The following is a 14,261-nucleotide window of genomic DNA, read 5'->3' as shown; positions in this document are numbered from 1 at the left end:
CCATCTTGAACAAAAATGTTTGGGTCCCCTAGGAATCCACCCACAATGTGCTGAGAATTTGGCTTTTATCGGGCTGTACACACAAAAGCTATTAGAAGGGAACACAGAGGGGAAACGTGTTATAAGACAAGTAATGGTCTTATAAGTGTTCATCCCTTCAGAAAGTAGCTTTAAAATGACCACAGACATTGATACTTACTCCAAGTTGAAAAAGAATTCAGTCAAGAACTCATACTTCCCCCTCCTTTTCATTGCTGATCAGAATATGGAAAACCAGGATGGATTTGATTTAAATCAAATCTATTTAAATCACGATTTAAATCACTAGTCAGCAGTGACTAGAAGAACATGACATTGTGAATGGATTATTGGAATTCATTTACCAAAAAATTCAAACATTGCATATATACAGCCTCATGCTACATAATTAAAACTAATCCTTATCTCATGATGAATACCTTTGGACTATAATGTATCTTAAATAGAAATCGATCTTTAGATAGATTTTTTCCTCAAAAAGCATTTTATTTTTTAAAAACCCGATTTAATTTAAATTTTAAAAACCCCGATTTAATTTAAATTAAAAAAAACCCGATTTAATTTAAATAAAAAACCCCGATTTAAATAAAAATCATTGATTTTTATCCACTGTTGAAAACTGAAACAACTTATTTCAAAGTATGTGACTGTGTAAATAATCTCCTGCTTAATGTTATTTTTTTAATAAAAATACCTTTTTCCTATAGTAGGACAGATCTGCAGTGATTATTGTTTTAACTATTGTTTTTGTTCAACTATGCTATTGTTGTGTTTACATTTTTTTGCTCTTGTCTACTGAATTTAATGTTATGTTTTTATCCTTATTGTGAGTCGTTTTGGGAATCAGTGTAAAAATAAGTAAGCAAGTAATTATCAATAGGCTTTTCTCTCTCTCTAGATGGGCAACTCTTTCACTAACCTCAGCTGGAGATAATGCTCCAGTATCACTACCGACATCATGATGAATTAACCATTCCACAGTACTGATCAACTAAATAAACCTTCTGATTAACCGCATCAACCTAGTTTTGAATTCCAATTTTAAATTTTGTGACTGAACAATCCATCTTGGTCAGGGTTGATTTGATTTAAATCATTATTTAAATCACTTCACAAAAAGACTCGATTGTAATGATTTCAATCACTAGCCAGGAATTAACCATATTCTAGTAAAAGTACATTCTTGTTGCCTAATATAACCTAAATACATATTCAGAGATAGATGCAGGTTTCATTTACATATTCATATTCAGGTAATAAGTACACACTTCTCATAATGCTATTACATTCGGGCAACCAGGCCTTATATGTTTCTGTTTGTATTTTGCACACATGATGGTGTTGCACTTCACTAAAATAATCCCAAATCAGGTCTCTTTTAGAACCTGCTGCCATGATAGCGGTTTCCCTCCTACAACAGAGGATACACTCCAAAAAAAGGTTTTCTAAGGATTACAAGAATATGTTTTGTTTTGCTCTCTCTCTCACCCCCCCCCACACACACCCACCCCTTACCAAGGACTGAGCATGCTCAGTGGCTTGCAAGAGCTATAGAATGTTGAAAGTGTCAATGGGAGGAAAATGCTAACATCAGAACATGGGATTCAGCAGACTAAGTTATTGGTTTGTTTGAGCTTTTAACAGTGTAGAATATCCCAGAGATGGGTATTGGGATTGTTGCAGGTTTTACCTGTTAAACTATATTTTTGAATACAGCCATAAAAGCAGCTTTTTATAGACTCACACAGCATGATAATGTACTCTTATTTATCAACTGCAGTTGCTTATTATACCTTCAAACTGGTTGGTCAGTTGTTTGAAGTCTTAAAGCTATTGTCCCATCATATAATGGGAAAACATGTTTAATATTATCATTACAAGTATTCTAGCAGAAAAACCTTCTCAGTTCTTTTAAAAGGATAATACATTGAAGACTCCCCATACTCCTTAGATTTAGGTTGTTTTTTTTAAAGAGTTGATTGCGTTGGAATTTAATTAAGCAAGATGTTCTTTATCAATTGTCTGAGAAGTGACATTTTAGGAGACAGTCTGAAAGACCACATTTCAATCACCAGATTCCCTACAATAAAACAAAATACAATTATACTATCTAGACAACCCTTAATAATGAGTTAATTTAAAATTAATAATAATACAGTTGTCTTGCAATACCTTTCTATTTACATGACATTTTTTACAGGATTTTGACTTTTTCTGCCTATTGTAAGCCATTCCATCCAGGCTGTCATTATGTTTTGCAAAATACTTTTTCATTTTTATTTTGCAGTTAAATTTAAAAAATTGATTTATAATCAACATCTGTTCAACAGTTGTTTCCAACTCTGACTTATTTCACACCCATTGTGATTAAACCATAGTATGCTCTAAAAAGGAGCTAAAAATAATTCTCGTTTATCTATCAAACCTATTTCACAGAAACCAATCAGATTCTGCCAACCAAATGCCTAGAATTACAAAAGAAATCTTCCATTATACAAAAAAGTTGCTTTACCTTGAAGTTTATGAATAGGACTAGAGTAGAGCAAGTTGCATTTTGAGTGACTCAGGCAGGTAGGCACAGAGGAGAATTAGTGGCATGTCAAGGAAAAAGCAGGAGATTTGCAAAAAGAACCCAAAACCTGTGGGGGAAATCTTCAAGCTCCACATATCACAACTTTCAAACTTAAATCACTTGATTTGCTTGTAACAATGAGGTGCTAACAGTAGAACACCAGGCTCATATTGTTGTGATTATTCCAGCCTTATTGGCTAAGCATTCTCCTTCTTAATGACCAGTTACATGCAACTTTCAGCAGGAATACAGTATATCCTATACTTCCCAACAACCCAAACCTTAAAGATGGGTTTCTATACAAAAATGCACTATCTGGATAAACAAGCTGGCAAACCAACATATACAATTGCTCATTACTTACATTTGCTAGCTGCTCCTCTGCAGTGCAGCCTTAGCTGATCTGTGACCAGCATCCTTTAAGTTGGCTATGCACATGTTCTATCAGCTTCATGTTTGCTCGTGCTCTCCCCCTCTCTGTAAAAGCCTCTAGACTGGACTGCTGGTTGAAACGAGGGGGAAAGTCTACCACTATGTAAAAGAGACATTTATTTAATTAGTCTAACAAGGAGTGGAGTTTGGGATGTGAAGGAGAGGCCATCTGACAGCCTGTACATTTCAGAGTGGAAAGAACACATGTTGCCCATACAAATGACCAGCTTTCCCAATATGCCAGAAATGAAGACAGCTGTAAAGGAATTACAGCAGCGTGTGCATCTAATGCGTTTGCTACCAAACTGATTCCACCTTGCCAGACGCTCAAGTATTTCCTGACTGATTCTGTTCAAAGTGACATGCTTTTGAGACTCCACAGCCTACAGGCATCAATCACATCACAATTTAATCAGCTCATCTCCCGACCAAAGCCAAACCCTCCTCCCACTTCTAAAAATTCATTAGAAACTAGCTGTTTTTGCAAACATGATGCCAAAAAGGAGGGGGGGGGGAATGAAGAAGAACTTAGCAAAATGTATTACAAAGATCCACTTCTTGAAGCAAAATTCTTGGTGTTCCTAACCTTCAACTCCCCAAAGGTGCACTGCAGCAATGGTAGGAATTGATTTAGTGGAAAGAGTTCTATTAGAGAGAGTGCTGCTCTCATCAGGAAGTCCCTCCTCCTTGCTGTAATCAATAATTTAAGCAGAGCCAAGAATCATGTCAGCCAAAGTGACCAGGAAAACTTCTATATATTTTTTGTTAAACACCCTGGGGAACAGAAGTAAAATTAAATTAAAAGACTGAACGGGAAATGACTATTATTTAAAACAATTAACTCTGGGAACCTTCACTTGCATACTAACGTCCTGTATATTTTTATTTGCCAAGAGTTTCCCAAACTGAAGGAGGGAATAAAAATGTTAACACTCAGTAGTTAAGCATGCTGCATTTTAAAACTATAGACTGAGTGCATTGCCCACTAGTATAGCCCATCATTCCCCTAAATTAGTCAATGCAATGCTGTTTTACATGATGCATTTCCAGGCTGCAGTCCTGTGTGCACAATTACTCACATGTAGGTTCTGCTGAAGTCAATGAAACATACATGTAAGTCCATGGTGGGTCCATTTTCACCCTCCCAAGCTCATAGAGAGACACATCTCTATTCTGCTATATGCAGATGACGCAGCAATTCTCTCTAGGACCTCCATAGGTCTCAGATGAGCTCTGAAGGCCCTCGCCCAACACTGCAAGGAAGACCAGTTGGAAATCAACTATCAGGAAACCAAAATCATGGCCTTCATTAAGAGACCCGTCACACTCCAGGTATATAAAAACAGACACAAAATCGAGCAGGTCTCATGCTTTAAATACTTGGGGGTAGTGTTCCCTCTAACAGAGATTCCCAGATGCTGTTGACTACAACTTCCATAATCCCCAGCCAAATGCCACTGCAGCTGGGGATGCTGGGAGATGTAGTCAACAACATCTGGGAATCCCTCGTAGAGGGAACAGTGCCTGGGGGTGGTCTTACATGATTCCAGCACCAGAAAAGCTCACAGCTCTCACGCTGCTGAAAATGCACAGAGGAGTACTGCTGCCATCTTAAAATTCTTCTGATCAAGAGAAGGCCACTACGTACCTGTAGTCCTCAAACTGTATGAAGCCAAGCTAGTGGCGGAACTCCTATATGGTGCCCAACTGGGCCCCTCCTCCAACTTTGCCCCACGAGAATTTGTCCAGTTCTCAAATTCCTCAGAACAGTTCTCCAAGTACCACAGTGTGTCTGCAGTGCTAGCCTAGATCTGGAGACAGGTCTAGTGAAAGTGGAAGCCAGAGTTTGGATGGCCATACTCAACCATTGGTTAAAATTATCTCTCATTTCACTGGGTCTGCCCCCCTAACACTACAGGACAACTACCAGTCCAATTGGAAACGGACACTTCTGACAAAAATGCCATCTTTGGGACTCTCCCCTCCCCTCTTACTTGCCATGTGCTATGAACAAGGCAAAACACTCATCAAACAGTACATAATGACATAGAGTGCCAAACCAATCTAGGCAGGGTCTTAAACCTCCTTATCATTCAAAGATTAAGATACACTGAACACCCCCCCACCCCCCCACACACACACCCCGCCGTATACCTAACACAGTTGGAAGCCCCAAAACACAGAAGGGCCTTCACTCTGGCCTGTTGTGGTACTCTCCCCTCAGCTGTGCTAGAAGATCTTCTGTCTTCTACACGTGGCAGCTTATAAAATTCATCAGGTTCTCAAAGGCAGCAAAAAAGAGCCAGCATGGTATAGTGTTTAGAGTGCTGGACTAGGACCGGGGAGACCCGAGTTCAAATCCCCATTCAGCCATGATACTTGCTGGATGACTCCGGGACTGTCACTTCTCTCTCAGCCTAAACTATTTCACAGGGTTGTTGTGAGGAGAAACTTAAGTATGTAGTACACCACTCTGGGCTTCTTGGAGGAAAAGCGGGATATAAATAAAAAAAATAAAAAAATTAAAATCTAAGCAGGCCTGACACAGCTTCGGCATTCTCTATAGCATTTCACAGTTGTATAGCATTTTATAATACTTACAACTTTACAGATTTTAAGATTAAAGACGTCAAGATTCTAAGATTTTATCCATTTAAAGCTTCACCCATTTTACCTTTATTACACTAATTCTATCTGTCTGTAGTTATAGCTGATCAAAGTTTAGCAGTAGCTGTATAACAGTGTAAAGCTTCTAGTCTCAGTACTCACAGAACCGGACACAGACTGTTTTAATCCCATTGTAATGCCGATCTAATGTAACCTACTGGTCAAAGACCATAATAAAAATTGATTTGATTTGATTTGATTTACATGTAGGTAGCACAAGATCACAACCTCAATCTATGCTCGTTTTTGAATATATTTTTCTAAAATGAAACTCATTGTGGAAAAATTATAGGCCTTCTAAAACCTCAAAGACATAACAGGCATAGAAGGAGCACATAAGATGACAGGTTATACAGGACCTACTGCAATTCACAAGTCCTTGTAAAGTAACTAGTGCAGACTAATTTACTGCTCTTAACCAGTGTTCCCTCTTACAGGGATTCCCAGATGTTGTTCACTACAACTCCCAGCATCCCCAGCTGCAATGACCTTTGTGGGAGTTGTAATCAACAACATCTGGGAATCCCTGTTAGAGGGAACACTGCTCTTAACTACCCAGTTTGCCATGCTGGAGACTCCCTGTGACATCAGACTAGCAATGTGAAGGCCTGGGGGAAAACTGGAAAAAATTGGGGAAGGGGGAACCAGTTTTTAACTCTCTAATCTCACCCCAAAGGACTTCTTTGTTTTCCCCCCCAAAATTGAAAAAACACTGGATTATGAAATATTTTCTTTTGGAATTACGAATAAAATATTTAAAATAAAGGTGATCAGATAAGGAAAGGTGTTCCTGCCTTTGCTCTTCCAAGCTTCTTGCTTGCTTCAGATTCCTCCATCTTCTACAGCATGTGAAAAAAACTGGTCTATGTTTGGAAATACAGGAACATGTGAAAAGGTAGAGAGGTTTGCCCCAACAGAGGCAATTCAGTTTTCAGAAATCAATAAGATGATAAAAATGAAGGATAAGAAAAAGCAGAAACTGCTGATAGCGATTCAGTACTTCTAAATATAATATACCAAAAATGATCAATATTATTACCAAAGCAGGTTATACATAATAAATATTCCTAAAGAAACAATGTGACTTTAGATCCGTAAAGGGCGCTAGACAAAAAGAAATATTGGATGTATTTCCATTTCACCCCAAATTTCTGTTTTACACCCTGGGGGGAAAACGGGTTTTTTTCATGACTTCAAAATTTTCATAAATTTTACATCTCTACATCAGACTCTCAGTGAGATCAGAAGAGTTAAACCAATGGAAGTCAGAAGACAATAAAACCCTTGCCAGTAAAGATATTACACTAAATATTAGTGCAAATATCACTAACGTGATATGGGCTTCAAGACATGTGACATGTTTAAAGAGTTTTTCACAGATAAAATCTCTCAGATTTGGGTCCATCTAGATGGAGACTCCACAGTTAATTTGATGTCTGAACTGGAGGTGTCCAGCAACTCCTCTTATCTGATTCAACTGGATCGGTTTCAGTTTGTAACTCCTGAGGATGTGGACAAGCTGCTTGGAGTAGTGAGGCCGACCACTTGTTCTCTTGACCCTTGTCCAACATGGCTTGTTTAATCTAGCAAGGAGGCTGTTATAGACAGCCTGGTGGAAATCATAAATGCTTCTCTGAGGGAGGGCAGGATGCCTCTTTGTCTTAAGGAGGCAATCATTAGACCTCTTCTAAAGAAGCCTGCATTAGATCCCTCAGAACTGAGCAATTATAGGCCTGTTTCCAACCTCCCATGACTGGGCAAGGTAATTGAGAGGGTGGTGGCCTCTCAGCTCCAGGTGGTCTTGGAGGAAACTGATTATCTAGACCCATTTCAAACTGGTTTTCGGGCAGGCTATGGGGTAGAGACTGCCTTGGTTGGCCTGATGGATGATCTCCAATTGGGAATCGACAGAGGAAGTATGACTCTGTTGGTCTTTTTGGATCTCTTGGCGGCTTTCGATACTATCAACCATAGTATCCTTCTGGAACGTCTGAGAGTGTTGGGGGTGGGAGGCACCATTTTACAGTGGTTCCGCTCCTACCTCTCGGACAGATTCCAGATGGTGTTGATTGGAGACTGTTGCTCTTCGAGATCTGAGCTTAAGTATGGTGTCCCTCAAGGCTCTGTACTTTCTCCAGTGATTTTTAACATCTACATGAAACCACTGGGAGAGATCATCAGGGGATTTGGAGCCAGGTGTTACCAGTACGCTGATGACACCCAGATCTACTTCTCCATGCCAGCTTCTTCAGGAGCTGGCATATCCTCTCTAAATGCCTGCCTGGAAGCAGTAATGGGTTGGATAAGGGAGAATAAACTGAAGCTGAATCCAGATAAGACGGAGGTATGTATTGTGCGGGGTCAGAGCTTCGGCTGATATGCCAGCTGCGTCCATTTCTCGAGATTAATGACCTCAAAACAGTGGTACATTTGTTGGTAACTTCCAGACTTGACTTTTGTAAGGCGCTCTACATGGGGCTGCCTTTGTATGTAGTCCAGAAACTCCAGTTGGTTCAGAATGCGGCAGCCAGGCTGGTCTCTGGGTCATCTCGGAGAGACCACATTACTCCTCTGCTGATGGAGCTTCACTGGCAGCCAATAGGTTTCTGGGCAAAACACAAAGTGCTAGTTGTAACTTATAAAGCCCTAAATGGCTTGGGCCCTTAGTATTTAAGAGAGCATCTTCTGCACTATGACCCACACCACCCATTGAGATCATCTGAGGAGGTCAGTCTCCAGTTACTACCAACTCGTCTGGTGGCTTCACAGAGACAGGCCTTCTCAGTCGCTGCCCCGAGACTGTGGAATGCGCTCCCTGCTGAGATACGATCCTCCCCATCTCTGGCAATTTAAAAAAAACACCTGAAAACCCATCTTTTCACCCAAGCTTTCCCAACTTTAAAAAATTGTCTGTTTTTAATTTTATGGCTGTTTTTAAATTGTTGCATGGTTTTAACTTTTATATGTGTTTTAATTGTTTTTAAGTGAACTGCCCAGAGATGAAAGTTTGGGCAGTATAGAAGTTTAATTAATAAATTAATAAATAAATCCATGAAAGAAGGTCAAAGGACAAGAAGGAAAAAAGGTGAGTGAAAGATCTCCTGGGGAGTTTTGAAAGGCGCTCAAACATATAGGTTTGGTTCAGTTTTTAAGTACCCACTTAGGACTATAGATCAAGTAGACAATTTTGGCAGGAATTCTATGCGGGTTTTTTTTTTTTTTTTTAATGCTGAAGCATAGATTTATCTGGCCAAATTCACTCATATTTCATTGTCTAGTTTCATAGCTTTGGGTAAACCTGAAAACCATGTTTTCAAAAGCCTGGTCTGAATAATGATTCAAATCTCTCTTTTCTCTTTCCTTAGCAACAGATGCTTGAGCTAGGGCCAGCACAGCACCTTTGAGATTTACAGGAGCACTAAAGCAGTTTAAGGGAAGGATGGAAAAACTCTGGAAGAAGTGGGAGCGAAGTGGGTATAGAGACGCAGCAAAGAAAGATATTTATGCAGGAAAAACAACTGTAGATTATTTTTTTGGTGACCCCATCTTTCAGTCCCTAAAAGGGCTCACAAGGCAGCTAACAAGCAATTCATTAAGTGACAAAATCATACTAAAACACCACCAAACTAGAACAGCAAAAACCACCACCAAGAACCACGATGTGAGGGAGAACCAACAATAACCTGCCATTAAATGTTTAGCAAACAAAAATGTCTTTGCCATGTGACGCAATACCACCAGTAAGGAGCCTATACAAATCTCACGAGGAAGGGAATTCCAAAAGCAAGATACCACAACCAAAAAGTCCCTTTAATGCATCTTTAACAGGCAAACCTCCAATGATGGAGGAATATGCAGCAGAGCTTATGATGCTGATTGCAGTGGGTGGGCAGATTCACATGGGGATATATCATTCAAGTGACCTGGTTCAGAGCCATTTAGGGCTTTAAAGACAATAATCAGTACTTTGAAACAAACTGGCAGCTAGTGAAGATGAAACAAAATGGCGTTAAATGCTTTTCAACTGCTGCCCCACCAATACCCATACAAGTGCATTCTGTACCAGTTGAATTTTTAAATGACGTTGTGATAGTATCCAATCTGGATGCAACCAAGGCAAGTGTAACACTGCTATCCCCCCAAAACAGGTGCAGTTGGCACATCAGTCAAAGCTATGCAAATGTACTCCTGGCCTCCATCAGTCATCCAAGAGCCAGGCTGGGTCCAGAAGCACACCCAAATTGTGAATCTGGTCTTTCAAGGGGAGTGAAACGCTATTCAACACAGGCAGTACACCCTCTCCCAGACTAGCTTTATCCAACAACATATCTGCCCAGTCTGGATTAAGTTGCAGCCCAAGACCCTTTTGTGTTCAATGCATATTTATTTACTAATTAAAATTTCCCAATAAATAATAATAATAATAATAATAATAATAATAATAAGGGCAACACCTGGCAAAACAGGTGGGTCTTGAGAAGGGCCTTAAAGGCAGCCAGGGAGGGGGCTGAATGACTCTGGGGGAGGGAAAGAGTGTTCCAAAGAAGAGGGATGGCCTCAGAGAAGGCCCTCCTACGGGGCCAGACATTACACCAGAGCCTCGGACACTAAGGATGGCCAGCTGAGAAGACCTTACAGGTCGGGATACAACTGGCTGAGAGAGGCGGTCCTGGAGATATACAGGTGCTAAGCCCATAAGGGTTTTATAGGTGAGAACCAGCACTTTGAATTGGACCCGGAAGAGAACAGGCAACCAGTGTAACAACTGTAAAAGAGGTATAACACTATCAAATCTACAGCCACACATGAGGAGGCGGGCCGCTGCATTCTGGACTAGTTGACGCTTCCAAATCGTTTTCAGAGACAACCCTAGGTAGAGCTCATTACAGTAATCCAAACGAGAGGTAACAAAGGCATGAGTTACTGTTGCCAGGGCCTGCCAGTAGAGAAAAGGCCATAACTGGTGAACCAGATGAAGCTGGGCAAAAGCACTCCTGGCCACAGCCTCCACCTGCTGTTCAAGCAGGAGCTGTGAGGCAGTAGCCTACATATCAGTGTCAAGTCAATGTAGATGTAATAAAGTAAAGGTAAAGTGTGCAGTCAAGTCGATTTTGACTCCTTGCACCCACGATGCCCTGTGGGATTTTTGGAAGAATACAGGAGGGTTTTACCATTCCCTCCTCCTGTGCAGTATGAGATGATGCCTTTCAGCATCTTCCTGTATCGCTGCTGCCTGACATAGTACCAGCGTGGAGTTGAATTGGCAACCTTCTGCTTGTTAGTCAAGCATTTCCCTGCTGTGCCACTTAATACTCAAGTTTTAAATCCCAAATGCACACATTTCCCTTTAGACTTTCAAAGGGTGCTAAATTTTAAACAATTTTACAATATCTCTAATGAACTATTAGAAAAACAGACTGTAGGGTGTTCAATTGGTTTTGGTATGAGTTTAGTACTCTAGCAATCATCCTGCATACCTCGAATTCCTCAATTCCTGCATATACCATGGAGAAATCTTCCTCCCAAAGGGGACACGAATGAACACACACACACACACACACACACACACACACACACACACACACACACACACCTTTTGTTCCATTTACACATAACAGCAAACCATAGTTTTGATAATCAAGACCATGCCTCAAACCCATATACTCCCTCTTCCCTTGTATGCTTTTGATTCTTTCCTTTCTGGTTCAGTCAAACCATAGTTTGCTGTAATATCTGAATTGGGCAAACTATGGTTTGTTCAAACCAGAATCAGAAACCACAGTCTCAAGCAAGTTTTCTGATTCTAGCTTGGAGGAAAATTTTGGTTTTGAAAATAATAGTTTGACCAGCTTGGATATAATGGCAAATTATGGTTTGCCTGAAACAGAAAATGAGGAAAGGAGTCAGAATATGCAGAGGGAGGAGGTAGTGTGTGAGCCTGAGTCATGACTTTGATAGTAAAATAATATTTTGGTTGTTTTGTGTGAACAGAGACACTGGGGAGGTACAGGTGTAATATCAGCAAAGTTTGGTGTTATGCTCAGGTATCAGAAGAATTAGTTACACTTCTATGTTAGAACAAGCCAGGATCACTCATTTTGGATGTAAGGCATTATCCTGACTAAGTCAGGATCAGAAGTACATTTATTCCAACTCTTGTGCACAAAGGAGCAGCATGCACCTCCCTATGCTGTCCCCATGGCCTGTGGACATTGCAGAAAGCCAGGATTTAATCCTGGCTTTGCATTGCATCTGAACTGATACAGAGTGCTGGACTAGGACCAGGGTGAAACAGGGTCAAACACCCACTCAGCCATGATACTCCTGAGTGACTAACCTTTGGCCAGCTACTCTCTGTCAACCGGGGGGGGGGCAGGGGGGCGGGCAGAGAAGAAGACCACATTCACTGTCCAGAGGAATTCAGATGAAGATTAAGATGAAAACGTTAACAAAAAAATCATCATCATCATACCAAGTTAAGGTTGGACAGATGGCAATCAATCAAACCCAATTCCAGAGAAGGAAAAGTCCAAAACAACACACACAAAAATTATAAAGGAAAATAAAAGTATACAGATCAATCTCCTTTGCAAGCAAGGCAGTGAAATTCACAAAATGCGAATAAATGAGTTTATTTTCAAAAGCTTGGAAGGCATTCTAAAGTGAGGACACATAGGTTAAGTATGCTTAACAGGTTGAAAGGACATCCAATGAATGCCAAACCAACAGATCCAACAGTTTGTACATATAAGATCCTTGAAAACTCCAAACATCTTCAAATTGCTCAGCAACAATCACACACTGCACAGTTCAGAATATAACCCAAAGCATACTTTCTAGGAAGTAAAATCTGTGGGACATTCTGAAAATAAAATATGATCAGTACTGGCTTGGAAAAATAGAACTGCACAATTTTAATGCAAAAGCAAGCAAATCCTAAAGGACCAGGTAAGAAATACTAGTTCTCCCAGCTTTGAATTTTTTTTTTAAAGTGTTTTGAGTAAAAACCATAACTCTTCCAAACACAGGCATTTTGACATTTAATGGTTACTAACTAACTGTAGTTCCTTTGTTTTTACTGCATCCATTTATAGGACAACACAAATGAAGTTTTCAAAGAAAACAAGACAGAAATCTAGAACACCAAAGGGTGAAAAAAAACCCATCACAAATATAAAAATTTAAACTCTGTAATATTTGTGATCCCAGCTGCAACACTTGAAGCTAACCAATATATTGCCTAACCTTCTTCGTGGCACGGACATAACATTTCCCGTCTCCCAAGAACACACAAAATAAAGCATCCATACCTGTTTCATCTGGCGAACTCGGAGAAGCACTGTCCTGTGACAATGTTGTCCAACTAGAGTCTTCATCGCTTGGAGCCAGGTTCTGGATCCTGTGTAGTGCACAATCTGTTTTGGCGCCAGTTTTAGGATGATCCTTTTTCGTCTCTGGACTTGACGATATGGTAGCTACCTGTCCATCTTCAGGACTCGCTGGCTTGATTTGTTTCCGAGGCAATGCATCCCCATTAACAATCACTGTGGATGCCTGGCTGATGTGTTGTGAGGATAATTTTTCCTCCCCTGCCACTTGGCTGCTCCCATAATTCTGATCGACGTCTCTCGCTGATGTCTCAAGATCTGCATAGTAATTTAGGAAGCTCTTGGTTCTCCGCCGTTGTGTGGGCAATATTTCACTGCCTGAAGAATCCTGCTGGTTTGCCTCTTTCCCCTCCAACTTCTCAGAAGTTATGTTTATGCCTGCAGTAGTTGTAGGAGCAGGCAGGTTTTTATTGGGATCATGTCCCTGCTCAGCTGCTTTTCTAAGCTGGTTTTCTCCATTCTTCACTAGCTTGATGTTGGAGGAATTGTTGCCCAGAAGGGGCTGGGCAGCAGGATCAGAAAGGCCCATGGCTGTCTGAATGTTAGTCAGTGCATATTTTTTCCTGCATTTTGGAGGGGTGCTGTTCTTGACTTCCGTGTGCTTGATTTCAGCATTCAACAGTTCGTTATGGGAGGAGCGCAGGTGAAGTGTATTAGGTGGAGTGGCAGGACCGTTCCGATTCACAATATCCGTTGTGCTGTTGCTTGCCATAAACCCCGCCAAGGTTTCCACACCGGAGTCAACTAAAGAAAAAGCAGAAATATTCAGGAGATATTTCTCTGAATGATCTCATGATCTCGTTATTTAGAAACTGCATTGCCAAGCCCTATATATACACAAACCTGCTAAATAAATAGCAGTATCTGTAATCTAATGGCAGGTGGGTACAGAGCTGGGGGAGGTGAGAACTGTAATATGCTTATTTGGTACATCTGAACTTCACAGCACTTGTATACAACCTGGTATGCGCCCCCAGCCAAGTGAAGGAACCAGGGGAGGGAATCTATACTGATGACACAATCTGCACAGCAGGACAACACAACAAAACTTACTGGTTTCTTAGTTGGGTACTGTTTTTTCACACTTCTGTTTTTGTAATATAACAATACCAACTGACAGGGTGGGAAGTCCATGTGTGAACAAGGTTTGGAAAAGGGCAGGC

The 14,261-nt window shown here is 40.6% G+C and overlaps 1 protein-coding gene across 16 annotated transcripts in view; it reads right to left on the bottom strand.

Moving 5' to 3' along the window:
* APBB2 (amyloid beta precursor protein binding family B member 2) overlaps window positions 1–14,261 on the bottom strand; it is a 251,129-nt gene that overhangs the window by 105,478 nt on the left and 131,390 nt on the right. For 15 of the 16 annotated variants that reach the window (XM_053253571.1, XM_053253573.1, XM_053253575.1 and 12 more), the window contains one exon: window positions 13,021–13,842. In XM_053253571.1, coding sequence (XP_053109546.1) covers window positions 13,021–13,842 — 822 coding nt within the window. Of the gene's footprint in view, window positions 1–2,975; window positions 3,077–13,020; window positions 13,843–14,261 lie in introns of those variants that run through there. The other variant, XM_053253584.1, reaches the window with a different exon arrangement.

Source organism: Hemicordylus capensis, chromosome 5, assembly GCF_027244095.1.
Source record: "Hemicordylus capensis ecotype Gifberg chromosome 5, rHemCap1.1.pri, whole genome shotgun sequence".
Lineage (NCBI taxonomy): Eukaryota > Metazoa > Chordata > Lepidosauria > Squamata > Cordylidae > Hemicordylus > Hemicordylus capensis.
This window is presented reverse-complemented; position numbering and strand designations above follow the sequence as displayed.